The sequence below is a fragment of the Miscanthus floridulus genome, unplaced genomic scaffold, assembly GCF_019320115.1.
Source record: "Miscanthus floridulus cultivar M001 unplaced genomic scaffold, ASM1932011v1 fs_306_1_2, whole genome shotgun sequence".
Taxonomy (NCBI): Eukaryota; Viridiplantae; Streptophyta; class Magnoliopsida; order Poales; family Poaceae; genus Miscanthus; species Miscanthus floridulus.
Window position 1 is genome coordinate 19,526 of NW_027096550.1, and position 20,475 is coordinate 40,000.

Below are 20,475 nucleotides of genomic sequence, written 5' to 3' on the forward strand. Positions count from 1 at the left end.
CCCCGACCCCGAATTCTCCCAACAGGAATCATGGGAACCAGAAGGCGTGTGGAGCAAGGCTGGGGGAGGCCCCTAAGTCAAAACCACTGTACTACAGCCCATACCCTGGGGGCAGCATGCTGTGACTGATCTGACATCCTACAGAGATATTGACGACATCATAAGCACTTATCTTCCTTCGCACTCATCAGAATGGAGGACCTAACCAGGTAGACATGAGCCACAAGGCTAAGTAGAGTACGCATCCTGGAGCTCTCACCCTTGTAAAGCCAGCCCCTTCATCTATAAAAGGGGAGGCATGTCCTCCATCAAACGGACGGGAAAAATAGGACCGAACAATAGAACGCACTCACACACATTCAAGCAGCTACGAAGCTCTTGACCACCTTTTAATCCTTCGATCAGAGACTTGGGACCAGTCCCTCTCTCGGCAGTTTGTATCCCTTACTACAGATCGTTTACGGTGCTAATAACACAAGCAGCAACAAACTGGACGTAGGGACGTTCCGCCCGAACCAGTATAATTCCTGTGTCCTTTAGCGCACCATCCGAACCTAATGCGCATTACTATAAATTTACTTGCCGGTGCTTGTACGAAACACCGACAATAGGATCATGCAAGAATGGTCAGCAGGATCTTCTTGTATAGATCAGATTTGTACTATTTTGTAGATTGTCACTGTCCCTACTAATCTTCCATACTTAGGGAATCATTAATTTCTCTTTATTGCACATTCATAAGTAGTAAATTGCACTCGTTAATTTATGAAATTATGGTACCAAACATGTGCAATATCTAGTCGTCATGATGAGTAATATGAAGTTGTGAATTCTGTTTAATCTAGTACACTCAATGAGGCACAAAGGGTAGTACACAAAAAACATTGAGCTTGTTACATGCTTGTGATTACATAAATAAATTAAAGTGACACTAAAATTTTGCTTGTATCTGCTGATCATGACGAGTTGCTACATGTTTTTGATCACCGCGCCCTCAACTTGTTGTGGCTTCTGGATCTTTGTTAGCATTACAAGTTTATTTCCTCATCTTTCTTTGCGGCTTTACTGGAGAGCCTACAAAACAATATTAGTTCTCAGAATCTATTTGTGTATGGTAGCTGTAGTTGATGATGTACATGATTTAGTATTGTGAAATTTAGGTGGATTCACCCGTATTTTGTACAAGTCCATGGAAAAATAGTTTTGTCCTTAACCAGAAATTAATTATTGACGTTTATATTACCTAAGTTATGCCGAACCATAGTTTCAGTGTAATACTTCCAGCTCCAGTCTCAATTCTGTCTTATTCTTTGCTTGCATTTAGTAATAGATGATGACATGTGAAAGGTCCTTGTTTGGTTTTGGTAATTGAGTGACAACTTAGGTGGACTAATTGTGTTTATGTGAGATACACAGGTGATTAGTCCACAGGTACATGTGTGTTTCAGTGTAATACTTCCAGCTCCAGTCTCAATTCTGTCTTATTCTTTGCTTGCATTTAGTAATAGATGATGACATGTGAAAGGTCCTTGTTTGGTTTTGGTAATTGAGTGACAACTTAGGTGGACTAATTGTGTTTATGTGAGATACACAGGTGATTAGTTCACAGGTACATGTGTGTGAGCAACATATGCCATGAAGGTGAAAATGGCTTGGAGATGTTGCAAAGCACACACATGTGATGATGAAGGAGCTTAAATGCACATGAGACATGACATTGAGTCATGTGATCAAGGTGGAGAAGATCAAGACAAGACTTGGCTTGATGGACCGGTTGCAAGCGTGAAGGGCAAGTCGAAGGCTTTGGAGTGATGGACCGCGTGGCGGTGAAGCTTGAGCAAGACTTGGCGCCGATGGACGATGGCAACGGTGAAGAGCAAGTAGAGTCAAGATCGATGAACCAATATGATCATGTGATGATATGAAGTGGATCATATCATTGTTGATCGTGTTGGTGCATGTGTTGCATCGACATTGAAGGAGATGGAATGGAATGCGCAAGGCAAAGGTATAACCTAGGGCATTTCATTTCACCGGTCATAGGTGTGTAGAGAAGTTTATGACCGGGTTTAGGATAGATGGCCGTACCATCAAGAGGGGCAAACTTGTTTACATATCGGTCATCTAGTGCCACTCGAGTGATCTAACTTTGCATTGTCGCTAGGATCGAGTGGCGTGGCAAGTTGAGTGGCTAACATCCTTTGGGAAATGATTGTGAAAATGCTAACACACTTACACATGGTGATGTACACTTGGTGGTGTTGGCACATTTACAAAGGCGGTGGTGTTTGCAGGGTTGAGATGGGTTTGGGTCCCTCTCTCCCTCCCGCCGAGCTTGCTTGGTGGGATTTGGCGCTTTCGGGAAAATGGAATGTCTATTTTCTATTACACCGGATGCAAATTCTGGTGGTTAGCACATTGGTGCAAGGGTGAAGAAGTTAGAAGTGAAAACGAGTTGGTTGCAAAGATGCTGGCGTCGGTCAACTGACCGGACGCTGGATCTGAATGCACCGGACGCTAGCAGGCTACGTCCGATCAGGCTGACGTACGGTGACGCAGTAGCTGGAGTGTGATCGGACGCGTCCGGTCATGCTCGGGAGCTTACTGGAAACGACCGGACGCTGAGGATCCAGCGTCCGGTCAGTTGAAGCTGGAGCGTCCGGTCAGATCAAGTGACCGTTGAAACCGGGACACATGGTCGTCTACGAGCAACCGGACGCTGAGGTCCAGCGTCCGGTCAACACGACCGGAGCGTCCGGTCGGCCCGACCGTTGCCCAGTGAAGGGGTAACGGCTAGTTTAGCCCTTGGGGCTATAAATAGAAGTGGCCTTCGGCCATGGCTGGTGCTGAGCACCTCAAGGGACTTAGTGTCCATGCTTGTGAGTGCTTGGGAGCCCTCCATCACACATATACTTGATAGTGATCATTCGATTGTGTGAGTGAACGATTCTAGTGCGATTGCATCGTGAGGTTGCATCGAGTGGCACTAGGTGATCGAGTTGCAAGCCGGTGGTGCTTGTTACTCTTGGAGGTTGCCACCTCCTAGACGGCTTGGTGGTGGTCTCCGTCGAAGCGCGCAAGAAGCTTGTGCGGCGCTCCGGAGAAGTGCTTGTGAGGGGCATTGTGCTCGCCCCATGGGAGTCGCGAAGAGCAACTTTAGTAAAGCGTGTCATTGAGCTACCCTCACTCAAGGGGTAGGTTCTTGCGGCGCCCGACGTGCGGGCTTAGCGGGTGATGCTAATTAGCCGCCGAACCACCAAGTGAGCGGTCGACACAACGGGGACTAGCGTGTTGGCAAACACGTGAACCTCGGGAGAAAAATCTTCGTGTCAACCTTTGTTCTTCCCGTTGGTTTGCATCCCCGTTACACAAGCTTGTAATTACTTTCATATACATTGAGCTTGTGTTGTTGCTTTAGTAATTAGTTAGTTTGTGTAGCTTGCTAATTATCTTCTTGCTTGTGTAGCATAGAAGTGGCTCCCTTGCGTGGCTAATTTGGTTTTAGTAACCTTGTTAGTCACATTACTTAGTTTGTGTAGCTAAGTATTTGCGCTCTCTAATTAGGCATTGGTTGCCTTGTTATTGAGCATTGCTAGTGAGCTTTGTTAGCTTTGTGCTTTTGCTTACTAGCATGTGTAGGAGCTCCCTTGTTGCTTAAAATACTAGTGGCATAGGTTTGAGTAACCTTGCTCCTAGAATTGTTTAGGAGAGCTCTAGCTAACCCGGCACCTTAGTTGCATAATTAGTATCTTTGCTAGGTGCTAGTGAACATATATAGAGGGGTGTAGTCTTGGCTAGACCGATTGTTTTAATTCCGCATTTATATCGGTTAGCCGACGTGATTAAGTTTTAGAAAAGACTATTCACCCCCCCTCTAGTCGCCATCTCGACCCTTCAACATGTCAATATGATAGAGTTGAATGATATTAAAGAATCAGTTTGTGAGTTTATAGCCATTCCTAGCCACCCCTGTCCCCTGCACCACATGAAAATTGCATTTGGTATAATTGCATTAGCAACAAGTACAATTTGCACTATGTGAAATCTGCAATTCCCATATCTGTGTTTTGTAATTTATTAGCAACTAGAATATAGGAAATGCATAATATATAAGTGGTAGTGGTGTGAGGTTGCATAATGACTTCTAGAAATTTGCCTAGAAAATTGTATTTGCGCGCGTGCGTGTGTGTGAGATCTCATGCTCTCTGTTTTTCACTATGTAATCTCATGGATCTGCTAATTTTGGCCGACGTAGGTGATCTAGGAATTAGTTTACCAGGGAACTTGATTCAATAGATTGGTGTACTAATCTTGGCTGATGAGGTATGAATCTAACTTCTAGTAGTGCTTCTTGAAAAGTCCTTGTAGAGATTGGAATAAGTGTGAGTGGTGTGAGGCTATATTCCTAGTTACAATAGGAATATAGCCAATGCATAACCGGTATAAGTGTGAGTGGTGTGAAACTGCTATTGTTACTGTTCTCATTTGTGTCATTGTAACTCATCTGTGATAGAACATAGGATTTGGAAATGCATACTGGTTGGTGTGGTACATAAACTGTAGGGCTTCTTGCCATTTGTTGACCCCTTCTTGTGTTGTCAGGTCAAAATTTTGTAGCGAGTTCCCATCCATGTTGTCAGATGTAACCTGAAAACAAAACGGATGCATAAGATATATTGTTTTGTTTGCCTGAAATAGTTAGCAATCTATGATTGTGCTGATCCCCCCTCTCTCTGTGATTGTGCTAGTATGAAGGAAAAAGATTGTAAATTGTCCTTGCATAGAAATAAATTGTCTCTTGTAATCTATGATCTGTGTTTGTTTTAGATGAAGGATGATGGAGGTAGGACAAGATGTGGGGGCTGTCGGATCTGTGATTGTGCTAGTATGAAGGAAAAAGATTGTAAATTGTCTTTGCATAGAAATAAATTGTCTCTCGTAATCTGTGATCTGTCATATGTGATCTATGTTTGTGTTAGATGAAGGATGGTGGAGGTAGGACAAGATGTGGGTGCTGTCGGATCTGTGATTGTGCTAGTATGAAGGAAAAAGATTGCATAGAAATAAATTATGTCTTGTAATCTATGATATGTGATTTGTCCTATGTGATCTGTGTAAACAGGTTCTTACTTTTGGTCTTGTTCTGTTTCTCTAAACAGGTTGATTCCAATACATCCTAATTTGGTTGTGCCTAGGTCTGGGACTATGTCAGTTTGTTAGAGGTAAGCTCTTTGGATTATCTTTCTACACTGTGACAATGAACTTGTTGTTTTCTCCAGTTTCAGCAAAAAATGTTAGGCTAATCACTACTACACTAGTTTCTTAATGGGAAAAACTGTTAGGCTGCTGGGCCAACGGCAAGAAGGCACAACCTCCAAAAAGTTTAGGTGGTTCGATCATTGTCATGGGTTTAGTGCTGAATTGTGGTGTTAGTGTGGTGGTCATTTGTGTATGTTTTTTTCTGGTGCGCCTCGATTGTTTATTAGGATGCATCGTAGTGAGCCCCATCTTTGTTGTGGTTTTATGTGGCCATGTGGATGGTAGGTTGAGAGAAGCTATGCTGAGATATTGTTAGGGGTTTACTGTGGACAATTAGGGCAACATTTATGTTTGCAGATGCTATGAAAATGCCCATTTCTCAGTTAATGCTCCTATTTTCCCAGCCCCATAAGCATCTCACCTGCTGTTTTCCTAGAGGTTCTCCAGTACTAATTTAGTACTTTGTGCCTAGAAATTGGTCTTCGACGAGTCATCCTCTTGATTTTCAAACTAATGGGTGAAATTCCTTTGCACAGATCGTTTGAGATCAACAAAATAGGGATCTAACACAAGGAAGGGTTGGATCTGGTGTGTACTGACCTTGGATGATGTAGAGGTGAGTCCTGCCTCCTTGGATCTAGTGATCCTCCCCCCTCCCCACCCCTTTTTTCCTGCTCTGATATGGGGTTTTCACCCTTTTTTGCCCTGGTGTGCGTGAGCTCCTCCTCAAGAACAGATCGATGGATCTGTTTGGTTTGCTTCTTTGTCAAGTAGGTCATATATAGGACACACATTTGTTTGATGGGCTGATGTGCCTTGTAGTTGTTAACATGGGTCATTTTGTCGTTAGGTTTGTGGGCTACAACAGAGTACAATAACAAGTACAACAGATCTGTTCTATTTTTGGCCCTTGTTTTACAAAGAATACAAGTACAAGTACAACTACAACTACAAGAAGATTTGTGTGCTACTTCTTTGAAAAACACACGTTTTTTTCCTTGCAATATTTTCGTGTGCTACTCATGGAAAAAACACATGGATTTCCTTTTGTCTGTTGTGACTCTTTTTGTGTGCTAGGCTGCCAAAATTCGTATGCTACCTTGTTATAAAATACATGAATTATTTGGTTTCTGTAATCTGTGTGTTTTTTTGGGACAAAACACACGTGTGCTAGTTCTCTCTAAAACACTCGAGTGTGAGGTAGACATGTTTTTTTTTTTTACAAAAAAAGCTTCACATTTTTCGCGCGTCACGGTGGAAACTCATCTACTGTATCTATTAATACAACAAGTGGTAAAAAAAGTTCTAGAGTCTAGAAATTTGATGCAATTAATAAAAGAACAGTACATGTCAAACGGTCTATATAATAAACAAAATATATAAATTAAAAGAATACATTAAATCCACATGGGACGACATGAAACTACCAGCTAGTACTTGCTAATCCAATTCCTAATTCCTAATCCTGCTAACATGACCATAGCTAACGTTGGCACTTGGCAGTTTGGCACACAGCCGCTCAAGCAACGAGACCGACGTACTCGAGTTCCACGGAGCCCAGCCACAGCTTCCCCCTCCTCTCCGCCACGTCGCTCAGTGTGACACCCTTGGCCGCCGTAAGTTCCTCGACCTCCACCCCGTGGGCGTCCAGGCGGACCCCGACCAAGTGCTTCGCGGGAGCCGTCGCCGGAGTCGCGTCCAGCCGCTGCTTCTCCTGGTTCAGCGCCACCCAGTAGCCACCCTTGCCGTCCCGCCTCACGTTGTCCGGGTAGCCCGGCAGGTCCGCCAGCAGCTCGTACTGTCCCGCCCTGGCGCCGCGGAGGAAGTACCTGAACGCCTGGCACGGCACGGTGTGCGCGACCACGACCTGCGCGCCGTCGCGGCTGACGGCCACGCCGTTCGGGTACGGCAGGCCGGCCTTGAGCACGGTGACGCTCTTCGTCTGCGCGTCGTACTTGAGCAACCGCCCCGTCGCGTCCGCGTTCATCATGATCTCCGTGTTAAACCTCCTCGGGTACGTCGTGCTCGAGTCCGTGAAGTAGATGTCGCCGGTGGCCTGGTTGACGTCGAGGCCGTTGACGAAGTTGAACGGGACGCCGTCCGCGCCGGTCGCGAGCACCTCGGCCTCGCCGCCGCCCGGTCCGACCTTCATGAGCCCCAAGTAGGCGTCGGCGATGTAGAGGTCGCCGGTCTTGAAGTTGAACTGGAGGCCCAGGGGCCGGCCGCACATGCTCTCGGTCTCCGCCGACGGCACTACGCCCGCCGTGCACAGGGGTATCTTCCTGTAGTTCGCGCTGTGCGCGAACGTGGTCCAGCCGACGGCGCTGCCGCCCCACTTGAGGACGCGGCCATCCGAGACGCCCGCGTAGGGCCCCTCGCCCTTGCCGTCGAACGCGAGGCTCTCGGCGCCGCTGACGCCGCTGGGTAACGGGAGGTGGAAGCTCCAGCGCGTGTCGGTCGTCTTGACCTGCGCGGCGGCGCCCGGCGTGGCGAAAAGGGCTAGGACCACGACGGCGAGGAGCCACGTCACCGGATTGAGCCGCTGCCCCATGCTGTGCAGTGCGTCGCCCAACTAGCTAGCTCCCTCGCGATGATCTCCGATGCGTGCAGCGTGTGCTGTATTTGTCGTGTGTTTGTGCCTCTCGCCGCGCCGGGGGCTTGCGTTTTATGGCCCTGGAACCTGCCCGTCGCGCCTTCGGACTCGGCCGCTGTTGGCGGGAGATTTCGTTTACGAGCCGGACTGCCGATCACGAGACGACGGCCCTGTTGGTGTTGGGATTTTCGAAGCCGGCTCGCGCACGCGGTTTTGTACCAACCACAGTTCGGACCCAAACAAGCGCGTGTTTCTCTTTGGATCGGAAGCTCGTGGGCGTAGGGGTCCTCCGAGACTCGTGCGTCAGTTCGCCGATGCGTGACAGGGACCAGGGCATCGTCGCGCACAACGCAGAGAACGACAAAGGCAGTTGCGCGAGCGACAAAGGAGAGCTGTCTTACATAGGCACCCAACACCTTGTAGTCGAAAGCAGCCATTATCCATGCTTCCTCGCATGGAAAATTTGATTTTTTTTAAGTTATATAAAATCATCATCACAACTCCAAGTCTTCAACGGACGAAGGGGACGATGTTTGGAAAGTTACACTTCTAGCTTTGTCGCTTCAATCAAAATTCAGACGAGGACGGAGCAACCCCAGTTAATAAACTGATGAAAACATCGCAGTTCCAATACACTCCTGTGTCTTGGATCTCCAACACCACGCATGATCAAGGTTCAAGTGTAGTAATGCGCGGTGCACTCCAGTGACAGGTCGGGCCGCCACCACTGGTGGATCCCGTGCGCCGTCTTGAAGTCCGGCGACGGCCCGCGGTTCACCGTCAGCACGGCAGACGGGAACAGGTGCAGCGGCTCGTAGCCGCTTCCACCCTTCCCAATGCCCAGCAGCAGGTCCTTCACCGAGTTCCTCGTCGCCAGCCTCCCCACGGCGACGGCCCCGATGGCCTCCATCTTCCTGCGGTGGTCGTAGTACCCCACGTCCTCGGCGCTGATCGGGTCCGCCGGGTTCACGAACAGGTTCGGCATCCAAGCCGCCATCGCCGCCAATGCCCTGCCTCAGCCGCCGGTCCCCGATCCGCTCCACGGGCCCTGACCAGGGTCTTGTCGCCCAGCGTCGCGATGGCCGAGCCCAGCGAGTGGCCCGCCAGCCAGACGCGGCCGTGCTGTCCGGCTGCCGCTGCCGCCGCCAGGGTGTCGTGGATCGCCTGCATGGCGGCGCGGAACCGGGACTTGCCTTCCAGCCCGTTGAGGACCAGCTGGAGGTCCAGCTCCAGGTCCCGCTTCGCCGAGCCCTTCTTGGTGATGGTCCCGCGCTGGCGGCCGCCGTCGGGTCGAGGAGGTGGAGCGGCGGCTGGAACGCGTAGACGGCGCCGAAGATAGAGCCATCAGATGCGTCGATGAGCACCTGCCGCAGCTCGAAGTGGAAGAACCTCCACCACACCGGCGCGCCGGCATCGGGACCATGCCGGTTGCACTGCCGGTCGCGCTCCAGGACGTACACGCCCTGCACAAGGCTTGCCATGACGGATCGCCGGTGGTGAGGGCAGTTCCTGGCCGGAGCAACGCCGACAAATACAGGTAAGCAATTCATTTGACAGAACTCAGTAGCATATATCACATAGAACATTGTCGTCTGACAAAAGCATAGGAGATAGATCTAAATTTATAGTTTGCAGTTTCACTGTGTTCGTCGGGCTTGTTCATTCAGGATTCTAGAACTAGGATAAAGTGAAAAACACTCCATTCATAGGTGGATAGGCCACATTCTTTCAAGCAGAAGTAGAAATTTAAGCTGATGCTGCTCACTACAGTAGTTGTTTTGCCTGTCAACTTGAAGGCCAAAGATCATTCGAGGTTCAACAAGAAAAGGTAACCAACTCACCAGTTCACGTATGTCAAATACGTTGGCCCTGAAACATCAAAGAGGTCCTTCTGTGACGTCATTTTGGTTCTTCTTTCTTGATCTGATCCTTCTGTGAAAGAAAGATGAGAAATGGATTGTTTGTAAAGCCTGCTGGGATATAACCTCTTTAAACAAATTTACATATACTTACTAAAGAAGAAATCAATCAGCATGCACTTTTGGAATTTAGACGATAGAGAAGTTCAGGCACAACCAGGGCAAAAAAAAAAAAAAAAGAGCCTCTAAACCCAAGGTAATCTTCAGAGTTCTTTCAGAAACACAGATGGATAAATCAAACCCATATTCCAACAATATTTCGAAATACCCCTCATCCCTTACCCATTGATGCTTCATCCTACTGCTGACCTATCAATCCGCATTCTCTAGGGTCTAGGGATATATCCATATCCTCAGGACACTGCCTTTATATCCACATCAATAGTGTCTTTTGTTCTCATCGGACATTCTAAACAATTCGTTAATCGGCACCATATCCACAGGGCTTGAGACACAAACCATAGATTCAAGATGCAGCACAGCAAGCACATTTCTGAAGAATCAGCAGAGGGAAATAAATTAAAATGAACTAGGAAATTACCAGAGATAATATGCCTTCTTCAGCTGTGTGGAGCATCCTCCTCATTCCAATATGCCTGTTCGGGAGGCCGTAAATGATCGTAGATTATTTACTGCTGGCTGGTTTGGTGTGAGAGAAAAACATTGTTCCCGGTTGAAAATTTACGATCGTTTACGAGCAAGCGAACAGGCCGACTCTGCAATGCTCGTACCCTGCCGCAGAGCTATAGCTGAATATGTGGGCAACGACTTTCAGGTCAACGAAAGGACAATTCTATTTTTGAGGCATGATGAAAGAGTTGAAGACAATAGTTTAAGATCCTAGCACGACAAAACAGAGCACCGTACAATGGGGAGATGCAATCGGAAGAGTTGGGCAATTTTTTTGCTGGTGTAGTGGTGCTGGCTGACTCGATCGGAGATTTCAAGAAATGAGACTGAGCTTTAGGAAAGAACTCACAGAGGAGAGGGCGACTTATGAGCATGAAGCGCCGAAGTCTTCCTATTTATAAAGTTGGGAGGATCACAAGTGGGATAAATGATATGAACTCACTACATGCCAAGATATCTTCTGCATAATTCCACGGCATTAATGTTGGGTATCTTCCTTCTCTAAACCGGCAAGTATAGATGTGAGCAATTGATGGAATATATAAAACATTGCTGGGTGTTTAGATGGATTTTTTAATGCCGTGGAGGCCTAGAGGGATATTTTTTGCTGAAAAAGGCACACACTGAGGCAATTTTGCTTACAGATTGGTGAGAATCTAATAAATGTGTCGATGGTCACTATGGTTCTGTGAATTTTGGAGCGTTGCTGTTCTGCACCAACGCGGTTGGCAGAACTATAACTGAGTGGAAGCAAAAGTTTGTTGCATGGTAGTTTGGATTCTTTGAACAACCTATATCTGGTCGATAACTACTATGAGCTACGGGGATGAATACAGTTTGAATGTTTTGTGTTGCAAGTTGCGACCAGAGAGCGCCAAATAGATTGCAGACATCTACTGAAATTATTATTGAATGTGCATGGCATCTTACAGAAGTCTTTAGGACGTCAGTTTAGCTTTTGGTGATACGTGACCAAAGATTTCCATTTTCTGTTTCCTCCTCGCGTTTTCCTGTAATTGTTTCCTTGTCCCTTTCGTTTTGCTTTTCTGTCCTAAAGCATTCTACTACTTGCCTATTCTATCCGTCTCAAAATAAATCAAACTCATAAAATCCCAATAAGTCAAACTTTAAAGTGAAGATTAACAGTATTTATGATACCAAATAAGTAGATTATAAAAATATATTTCTTTGTGTAGTGATACTAATTTGATATCATAAATGTTAGGGCCTTTTTCTATAAATTTAGTTATTAGACTTAAAATAATGCATGGACGACATATGCAACTATGTGGATCAAAATGGCAAGGGGATAGGGGATAGCAACTCTATATCAACTCAGGCTGTACATGGTCTGGTTAAATCGGTTTTTGTCAAAAACCAATCAACCCGGAAGGCATCTAGGTTTCTACGGTTTGGAACCCACGGTTTCAACGGGTTGCCTGTCCTTGAACTTGAAGAGATGACCGTGGAGGTGTGGGGAGCTCCGATCGCGGGCGACGCGGCTCTTCGCGGCGGCTGAAGCTCCAGTGGGCTTCCATCGCGGACGGCACATCGGCTCCCCCCCGGCAGAGACGGCGGCGGCGGACGCATGCGTGGTGCCCACCGTTGAGGGCTCCAGAAGATCGCGAGGAGGCACGAAGCACCAAGACGCCGCTGCCGGCTAAGATGGATCCGCACGTCGTTGCCATCGCGAAACCTGAGGTGTTGGCCGCCGCACCAGGCTGCCACACCTTATGCCTGGTCCAGACGAAGCTGCCGTTGCAGGCCAAGATGGACGCGCCGCCGCTGCAGGCCAAGATGGACGCGCCGTCGCCGCCGCGAAACTTGCGGCTATAGCTGCCCTGGCCGGCTCCACCTTCGGTTTGGTCGAGACCACAGCACCGCCACCGGCGAGTCTGCACGCCGCCGCCGCTGCCGCTGGCCAAGATGACCTCACCTCACGTACTCACGTACGGTTTTGCGGCTTCGGACCGTACCCAAATCAACCCAAGCAGAAATTACAAAACGGCTTTGTATGGGCTGGTTTCATGGGTTGGGCCGGTTTCGAACCGGCCCATGTACAGGGTGAATATCAACAATTGAGGACCGTCTATCACTATTTTTAAAAAAAGAGGTGGTAGAACGGAGTTGAGATTGTTCCGAGGTACCTAAGGAGACAAGTACTAATCAAAGCAGAAAGGGTAAGCGGACGGAGGTGGTTACCAATGATGAGATAGCCGTTGATGGGGGCCATCCTAAACAGTCAATACATGACAACATGCCCAAATGGGCAATCTAGTGAATTGAATAGTTAGTCAACATAATGCAAAGATGGTTTTGATTCAGGGAGTGAAATTATATAGACAACAAACACACATATTGTTGGAGCAATTTCAAGGATGAACTGTGGTAATAACGAAAGTGAATATCATGATGGTATTCATGGAGCTGCATGTAGTTTGCTTTCTGCTGAGAAACAATCCAATCTGTTGAGCACCCAACATAGTCAAGATTTCATCCCACCAAATCAACACTTGAGGAAGCGAGTAGGGTTGCATCTTAGTGCAAACCAATTAGGAGAACCAAAATGAACACAAAGAGAGGAGTGGAAACACTATTCAAAGGCCTCGTATTACGAATTTGTCACCCCTTCATCTTAAGAGGTACATCGATAATGTCAATGAGTGCCATAAAAGTGAAGCCCATGTGAGCTACAAGGAGCACCTTGATGTTGGACGATTCATGGACTCCAGGTACTTCTAGTTTTTCACAGTACTGAATAATATTTCTATGTGGTTCTAACAAGTGTTTGATTTCTTAAGTTCTTTTATTTTCTTTTTCACTTTTCCTAGTTTGTTGCTGCTAGCTAATAGAATGTACATTGTTACTGCTAGCATGTATTGTTTTTTTACTAGGACCAATATGGTTTCCAACTCAATGTTGTTCCAGTTTGAGAATAAACTGAGTTTAAGTGTCTTTTTTTTCCCTACAATCTAATTGACGAAAAGTCTAGAACCCTACACATTTACCTTCTTATGGTAATCTTGTCCTAGATGAAAAATTGTTTTAGTGATTTATTTATGTAGACTGTTTTAGTTAATTAATTTCAATATAATTTTCTTGTACGGCAAAACTATCATATCTGAATATGAATATCATGGACAAATTGTATACTACAAACCCCATTCACATTATTAGTTTATTATGGATAAGCATATTATATCTCATTATTCCTTTGTGTGTGGTGCCTTTAAAATGCTAATCCTAAAAAAAATAGGTCGGGGATTCCCTTGCTGATTCGGTCAAAATGCTAATCCTAGTAGGATTTTATTTGTTCTTAAGGTGGTTGTTTGATATGGTTCTGGTGTTTATATTCAAAGGTTGATGGGTACAAATAAACATAGTATTCTATTTAAAATGGCTATCTTTATATTAATGGACCTTTATGTGATGACCTTTTTTGTTAGATAGTACTCTGTAGTTACTTGAAAGGGAGCATATGGGTGTTCATTTGTAGAGGTTTCTTGTGAACAATATTTGATTATGAGGTATATGATTAAGAAAGTCATAACATGATTGATAACATATTACACTAATTATATCCATATATTTGTTTTGCTTTTGTGTTTTCTCCAATATTTAGTTTTGTGGACAAAAATAACTCCATCTATCGTCTAGTTGGTGTCGTAGAGCATTGTGGTGGATCCTTCATGAATGCAGGACACTATGTCGCCTATGTCAGAGCAAGGAAGATTAGAAATCGGCAACAACAAAGCAGCTGCTCTTCCTCATGGTTTTGTGGGGGCGATAGTAACATCAGAGAAGTCACCCTTGAAGAAGTTCTCAAGTGCAAGCCTTATGTTTTTTTCTACGAGAGGATGGAAGGCAAATACATGTTTGGCATAAGATATGACAACTCATCAGAATAACAGTAATAAAACAAACTGATTAGCAGGGGCGAAGCCAAGAAAAATGGCTGTCGGGGTCGATATACTCGGTACTATCCGAGCCTTAACTTATAGGTTGTGATAATATAATACCATACATAACATAAATTAATATGATGATAACTGCATATTGTGACAAAATAAGCTTTTAAAAATCACAATAGTAGTTACCTCTTATGGTGTCCCCCGACGACTATGATCCTCCATTTTGTGAAAGCGAACTATCACATCGTTAATTGGAATTGTAGCCAAAAATCCGTGTTCTACGAAGCATATGATACAATCATTCATAGATCCATCTCCAATACGATTTCTCAGTATTGTCTTCACAATTTTCATTGCCGAAAAGCATCTATCCGCGAAGTGCGCTGAATAGTACAGTTAGTGTTTGCTGCAGCTCCATCTCTTCTTACTCTTGAAGTGTCTCCATTATTATTCTCATCATCCGCGGCCGGTGGTAATTTCTTCTTACTCTTGAAGTGTCTCCATTATTATTCTCATCATCCGCGGCCGGTGGTAATTTCCTTTTAAAGAATCCTTCCAATTTACTCTGATTGCCTATCAAATTAGTCATATCATAAAAAAGCATAGTAGATACTAATGTGCAAGCCGTACTGAACTAGTAAATTAGTATTGATTAGATACCTGGCATCTTGGCCTGAAAGTCTGAAACTCTGAATGAAAGAACACGTTCTTTAATGGAACGCAACTACGTAAGGAGACAAGGAACATGGAGGCCACGAACTCAGGAAGCTTTTGCCGGCAGCGGCTGCCCGCTGGGATTTGCGGTTGCGGCTCACGGTCACGGCCAATCGGCAATAGCTCCCGCAGAGGATGTGAGATGCGAGACTACGAAGATGAAAAGGGCGCGGGCGTGCGCCGTGCCGCCAAGCTATAGCGGAGTCCGGAAGCAAGCCAACGTTTGGCATTCTAATCTTGACCTGCAACTGCTGCTAATGGGCTGAAGAGATACTGCGATAGTTAGACGTGCTAATGGGCTGCAGGCGGGTCGTGCGTATTTTTCACCGGGGTCTCAGCCGGCAAAAAATCACAGGGTACAGGGACGACCGCGAAGTCGTCGGTGTCGGACGACCCTATCGAGTGAACGTAGCTTCGCCACTGCTGATTAGTGAGATTAGTTAGGATTCTTTAGATTGTCATTGATTCAGTTAGTGTACATGTTAGGGTGTTGGTCATACCCATTTTTTAACAGGGCTTAACGTTTCATTCAATCCTACAAACTAAAGTCTTTGGCTTTCCTATTGAGGCTGATTGATATCCTTTGATTATTGTTTGGCAAATTTTGTCTTTTAGGATCAACCCATGAATGGAATGGGGACACATGGCTTGGTCAGACTGGTTAATTGATCATAGAGGCCTTAAAAGTTGTGTTGGATCGTAGTGTTAAATGCTAATAATTTACATGCATTGTGGACAAGACTCGATAGGACCTTTTTCTTGATGCATTGAATTTTTTCCTGGAACTTTGAGCTTTGGTTGAAGCAACATTATCTGCAACATGCTTGGATATGAGGACATGAGCGTTGATGAGATCCTTCTAAGTTCTTTGCCAGCCGCCTGAGTTACACCGTAGCACGATGAATATGAGGACATGAGCGTTGATGAGATCCTCTACACCTATAACCTTTCCGCAGCTTGCTGCTTGGAGTTGGGGGCCACCCACAGCTCTGCGAACTTCACCTTGGAGATGCTCTCCAGCACCTCGTACGGCGTGATGTCCCCAATCACCACCACCTTCTTTTTCTCCAAATCTACCTCGAACGACGTAACACCTGTGCAAAAAGACAGAACAGGTTAATTTGAGACTTCGTTTCTTTTTCCTTTTCTTGAAACGAGAGGAGAGACATCGTGCTTGGGGCAGGTGAGCTCTGTATAGTAGTACTAGTTAGCGACGAAGCTAGAAAAAAAAATAGGAGGGGCTGAACAAAAGAATAGAGATTTTTTTATCTTTTTTTAGCCTTAACCCCTCCTACCTAATACATATATGCATAAAATTTTAAAAGATGTCTTAAAGGGGCTCCACGTGCCTAGGATTGATAGGGGCCCCTAGCCCCACCGCTGGCTTCGTCACTGGTACTAGTACTCTACTCCCAGTAGTAAACAAGGCCTTTGTTTTTTTTTCCTTTTCGGAGAACGAAACAGAGCAGCCGGCATCGACAAGTGTAAGCCTGGGCAAAATACCCGATACCCATTACCCGTACCCGAATTACCCAAACCCGGACTCGAATTACCCGAACCCGAGGTACCCGATACCAAATTCGGATAGCGATTTTGATTACCCGAAATTAGTTTGGGTAATTCGGGTAATATCCCCCGATACCCAAACTACCCGAACTACCCAAAGATTTGTTTTTGTCTTTGTATTTATCATGTGTTGTTAGCTGAACCATTTAACTTATCACTTTATTAGAATATAATTCTCTCTATTTGAATGAGTGACTGTAATATATTATTCACTACAAATTGCTACTAAAATTCTATACAAATTGCTGCTGAAATTATGTATAGATCGCTACTGAAATTTAGTGTATTTTGTTGTTTTCTATAAATTTGGGTATATCGGGTAATACCCGAACCCGAACCCGAATTATCGGGTACCCGAATTTACGGGTAGTGTTTTTTCGGGGTAATATCGGGTAGCAATTTTCATTACCCGAATTTTGAATTACCCGAATTACCCGACCCAAAAAAATCGGGTAACCCGAACGCCCAGGCTGAGACAAGTGTAACCCAAGCAGGAGCCAGAAACGTGCCCATTCCGGTGCAGGAAAAGAAACGGCATTCTTTATGGCGCCCGGCAATGGGCCGTCGGAGTGGCGGAGGCCGTGCCCGTGCCCGTGCCCGTGCGCGCGCTCTCAGCACCACCAAATCTTGGCCACCGACTGCCTGTCTCACGCAAAGTTTTCCTTTCCAGAATCCAGAAAAGGCAGGCACCACCAGTCCACCACACAACACAAGCAGCTGAGCCGGACATGCACATGTGCACAGTGCAAACATGTGCCGGGGCCCGGGTCGCCATGCCTGATGCCTGCCTGCCCAGTGCCCAGTGCCCAGTGCCCAGTGCCCAGGCCCAGCCGATACGACACGACGCCAACTCACGGGCAATGGGTGATCACTGGAGGCCCTCATCTCTGGTACGGCAGTACTATACTCGTATATTCTTCACTCTCGAATGACTGACGCTCTGCCAGGTCCCGGCATGTCTGCCGATCCATGTTCACTGTTCGGCGCGATCCAGCGACACCAAGATTCCAAGAAGAGCACAGGAGCACTGGACTCTAGTAGTAGTAAAACGATTTTTTACGAGGAAATAGTAGTAAAAACGATTGGGGGCTCGCACAAAGGTCAACCACGGGGCCGCGTTTTTCTTGGTGCGTCTGGCGATCTTGACCCGGGTGCTGTCATGTCCCGTCGCTGCTCTTGCTCGCGATGCTTCTCAGCTCTGTAAACTTTGTCCTCTCTGGACGGAGACGACCGTGCTCGCATCCCAAGCCACACGCCTATTGTAGGAGGTCGTGCTAGTCTATTCTCTACTGGCTACTCCGTACTGCTGAGCCTAGGAATTGGGGTTGTGGGGGGGGGGGGACTGTTGCTCTACTCCGTATTGACGTGGAAAAAAATTACAAAAATGACACTAAAAAAATTAACTCCTTAATTATAATGATACTCGGTGGATCTATCTATATCTATGAACGCGGATCTAGTGTCAAATCTGTAATCGACCGATGTTGGTCTCTTTTTTGCAAATCGCCCATTGATGTGCGCCATGCCATTTCTCCTCGCCCAAGTGTTTCATTTCACTAACACGAAATGCACACCATGCAAGAACGCAACGAGGACGCTGCTCTCTTTTCTTGATGAAACAAACATCGAGGAAATGTTGGATGTAATTCGCAAAAAAAAAAGTAATGCTATTGCTACGTGCATTTGGGCCTGGGGTGTGAGCTTTGCAGTCCGTAAATTTGCTCCACGTACCAGCGTTCCTCAGCTTGGCATGTATGGCCGGCCAGCGGGCCTGGAGAACTGGTTTTTCCAGAAGTAAGCACTGCTAATTTTACACTAGCGAAGGCTGTCTCTTAACTCCCTTGCGCAAAGGTGGGAAAGTGTCAGCTGTGCGCGATAAACTTGTATGAATATCTAGTTTAGTAGTTTACCAGTAGGTCTGGTAAATAAGAAACATGCCATCTCTTTTTATTTACCCCCCATGAGGCCATGAATCCATGATTCTAGTATGAAAGGATCCTGAGCACAGACGGACAGACCCAAAAGTGGCCAAGGATAAGGATGATCAGTTGTCATACCGTCCATCTTGGAGATGTGCTTCTGGACTTTCTTGGCGCATCCATAGCAGTGCATGGACACCTTGAGCTCCACGGTCTGCATCAAACAGAGCACGCAAGACAGATGATGCAGCAGAGAGCATATTAATCACGGAAAGGTAAGCAAAAACGAGCAGAGGTTAACAACATGTTCTGCTGCAGTGCAGAGGTACGTATATATCCGAGACAGTCTCAAGGTAGATACTAGATAGATAGATGTCCGCGTACCTTTGGCTCGAGATGGAAAGCAAGAGTCTTGGCATCTCCATCGACGAAGTCCCTGAGCTTCACCAGCTCCTCCAGCTGGCTGCTCACCAGGGCCTTCCGCTCGTTGGCCTCGTCCTCGTCTTCTTCCTCCACGGAATGTATGCAGGCGCAGGAGTTGGAGCACAGGGCGGAGAGCGAGAAGCAGTCGAGGACCTTGTCCAGGCCCAGCTTCGTCCTCCCCATCCGCCCTCTTTCTTAGCTTTCTCCTCTCCCTCTCTCAAGATTGGCCGGGATCTACTGGCGATATGCACATCTAGCCTACCTACCTATCAAGCTCTGCGTGAGAAGAGCTGAGCAAGCAGCAGGCCGGCCTACCAAAGTACTGCTTCAAATTTAATTTTGGGGGGCGGGCGGCGGCGGGTGGCAAGCCGGCAAAGAGATCGAGGACGAGGAGCATATATCATATATGTACACTGTACACTGTACACTGTACACTGTACTGTAAGCAGGAGCGTCGTTGAAGTGGTGTGTGCTGCTGAAAAGCTCAAAGCAGCAGCGGCTTCTTCCAAGAAGTGGGTTTAAATTTGGTTGATGATGCATGCGCCGGTTTGACGAGCAGACAAGATGGGAAGGCTCTCCATGTGACAATGTGCTGCTAGCTTATTGGCGCCGGTGGAATAATCATGCATGCCTTCCAGAAACACGTTGCAGTGTTATATGTGGCTAGCTAGGAGAAGATGTAACAAACACTAGAGAATGCATAGTACGTCGATACAAAAGGTTAGCGATATAATACACCCAATCATGTATGCACCAATGAATAATGGCTGGCCTTTCGTTCGCTATTATTCAAGTAATAAGTTGCAGCAAATAAAACTTGCTGGTACGACGACGTCAGGGCCGGCTCAATGGATATGTAATATAGGGGCAGTATATATGTTTGATATGTACTATTAGTATATATGAATAATGTGGGTCATTTGGTGAGGAATACGTGTCAACGTAAGCTGAGCAGCAAGAAGGCGTACAAGGGCATCGGTTTAATAACCATATCCGCTTTGGACTTGCGCCGACGAGAGGACAGATCTCAAATTCGGTCGGGGAATATGAAATTCCCCGTATGTCGTGTCGCCTTCGAAGACGTACGTATGCCAGAACAGTTGTAGCCTCGATCGGTACGCCACGACTTTTGCAAGCGACGACGACCGTTTGTTTAACTTTTGTTAGGCGATATATCAATACTAGCAGGTAACCCCGCGCTTTGCGCGGGTAATAGTGGGGAAAAAAGATTTGTATTGCATCGGGGAAAAATGTTGGTACTGTTCCTTAATGGGTTAAGTACTGTTCATAGTAACCCGTTACTGTTCATCGGAAGGAAGCATCGCGCGTTGCCTGTGCTGGTAACAGTGATATGTGAGAGGAGACGGAGTTTTTGGATTGCACGCTTATTATACTATTGTATAGATGCGTTGTATACGTAGTAAATTGTAACCAAACATCGAGTCATCGATCAACTGATAAATATATGCCAGACTCGTCTGGCCGATGCAAAATATTCGCGGACGGCCCCTTGTTATTGCAGAGATACGCAACGTGAGTAG

At 46.3% G+C, this 20,475-nt stretch overlaps 2 protein-coding genes and 1 pseudogene across 2 annotated transcripts; all 3 read right to left on the reverse strand.

The window, feature by feature from the left end:
* Positions 1–6,778: 6,778 nt before the first annotated feature.
* Positions 6,779–7,853, reverse strand: LOC136531216 (protein STRICTOSIDINE SYNTHASE-LIKE 10-like). Its single transcript, XM_066523901.1, has one exon. It carries the CDS (start codon positions 7,808–7,810, stop codon positions 6,779–6,781), a length of 1,032 nt encoding a protein of 343 aa, XP_066379998.1. The 5' UTR covers positions 7,811–7,853.
* Positions 7,854–8,392: 539 nt separating this feature from the next.
* Positions 8,393–14,727, reverse strand: LOC136531218 (GDSL esterase/lipase At4g10955-like; annotated as a pseudogene).
* Positions 14,728–15,519: 792 nt separating this feature from the next.
* LOC136531217 (protein SODIUM POTASSIUM ROOT DEFECTIVE 2-like) lies at positions 15,520–19,297 on the reverse strand. Its single transcript, XM_066523902.1, has 3 exons — positions 18,896–19,297; positions 18,650–18,725; positions 15,520–16,120 (listed from the first exon to the last, which is right to left on the reverse strand). Exons 1-3 carry the CDS (start codon positions 19,115–19,117, stop codon positions 15,966–15,968), a joined length of 453 nt encoding a protein of 150 aa, XP_066379999.1. The 5' UTR covers positions 19,118–19,297; the 3' UTR covers positions 15,520–15,965.
* Between the last annotated feature and the right edge of the window lie 1,178 nt (positions 19,298–20,475).

Coding starts and splice junctions, on each gene's coding strand:
- LOC136531216 (XM_066523901.1), bottom strand. CDS start 7,810: ATGGGGCAGCGGCTCAATCCGGTGACGTGGCTCCTCGCCGTCGTGGTC.
- LOC136531217 (XM_066523902.1), bottom strand. CDS start 19,117: ATGGGGAGGACGAAGCTGGGCCTGGACAAGGTCCTCGACTGCTTCTCG. Junction 18,726..18,895: donor CTTTCCATCTCGAGCCAAAG/GTACGCGGACAT, acceptor TGTTTGATGCAG/ACCGTGGAGCTCAAGGTGTC. Junction 16,121..18,649: donor GCACATCTCCAAGATGGACG/GTATGACAACTG, acceptor CTTTTTGCACAG/GTGTTACGTCGTTCGAGGTA.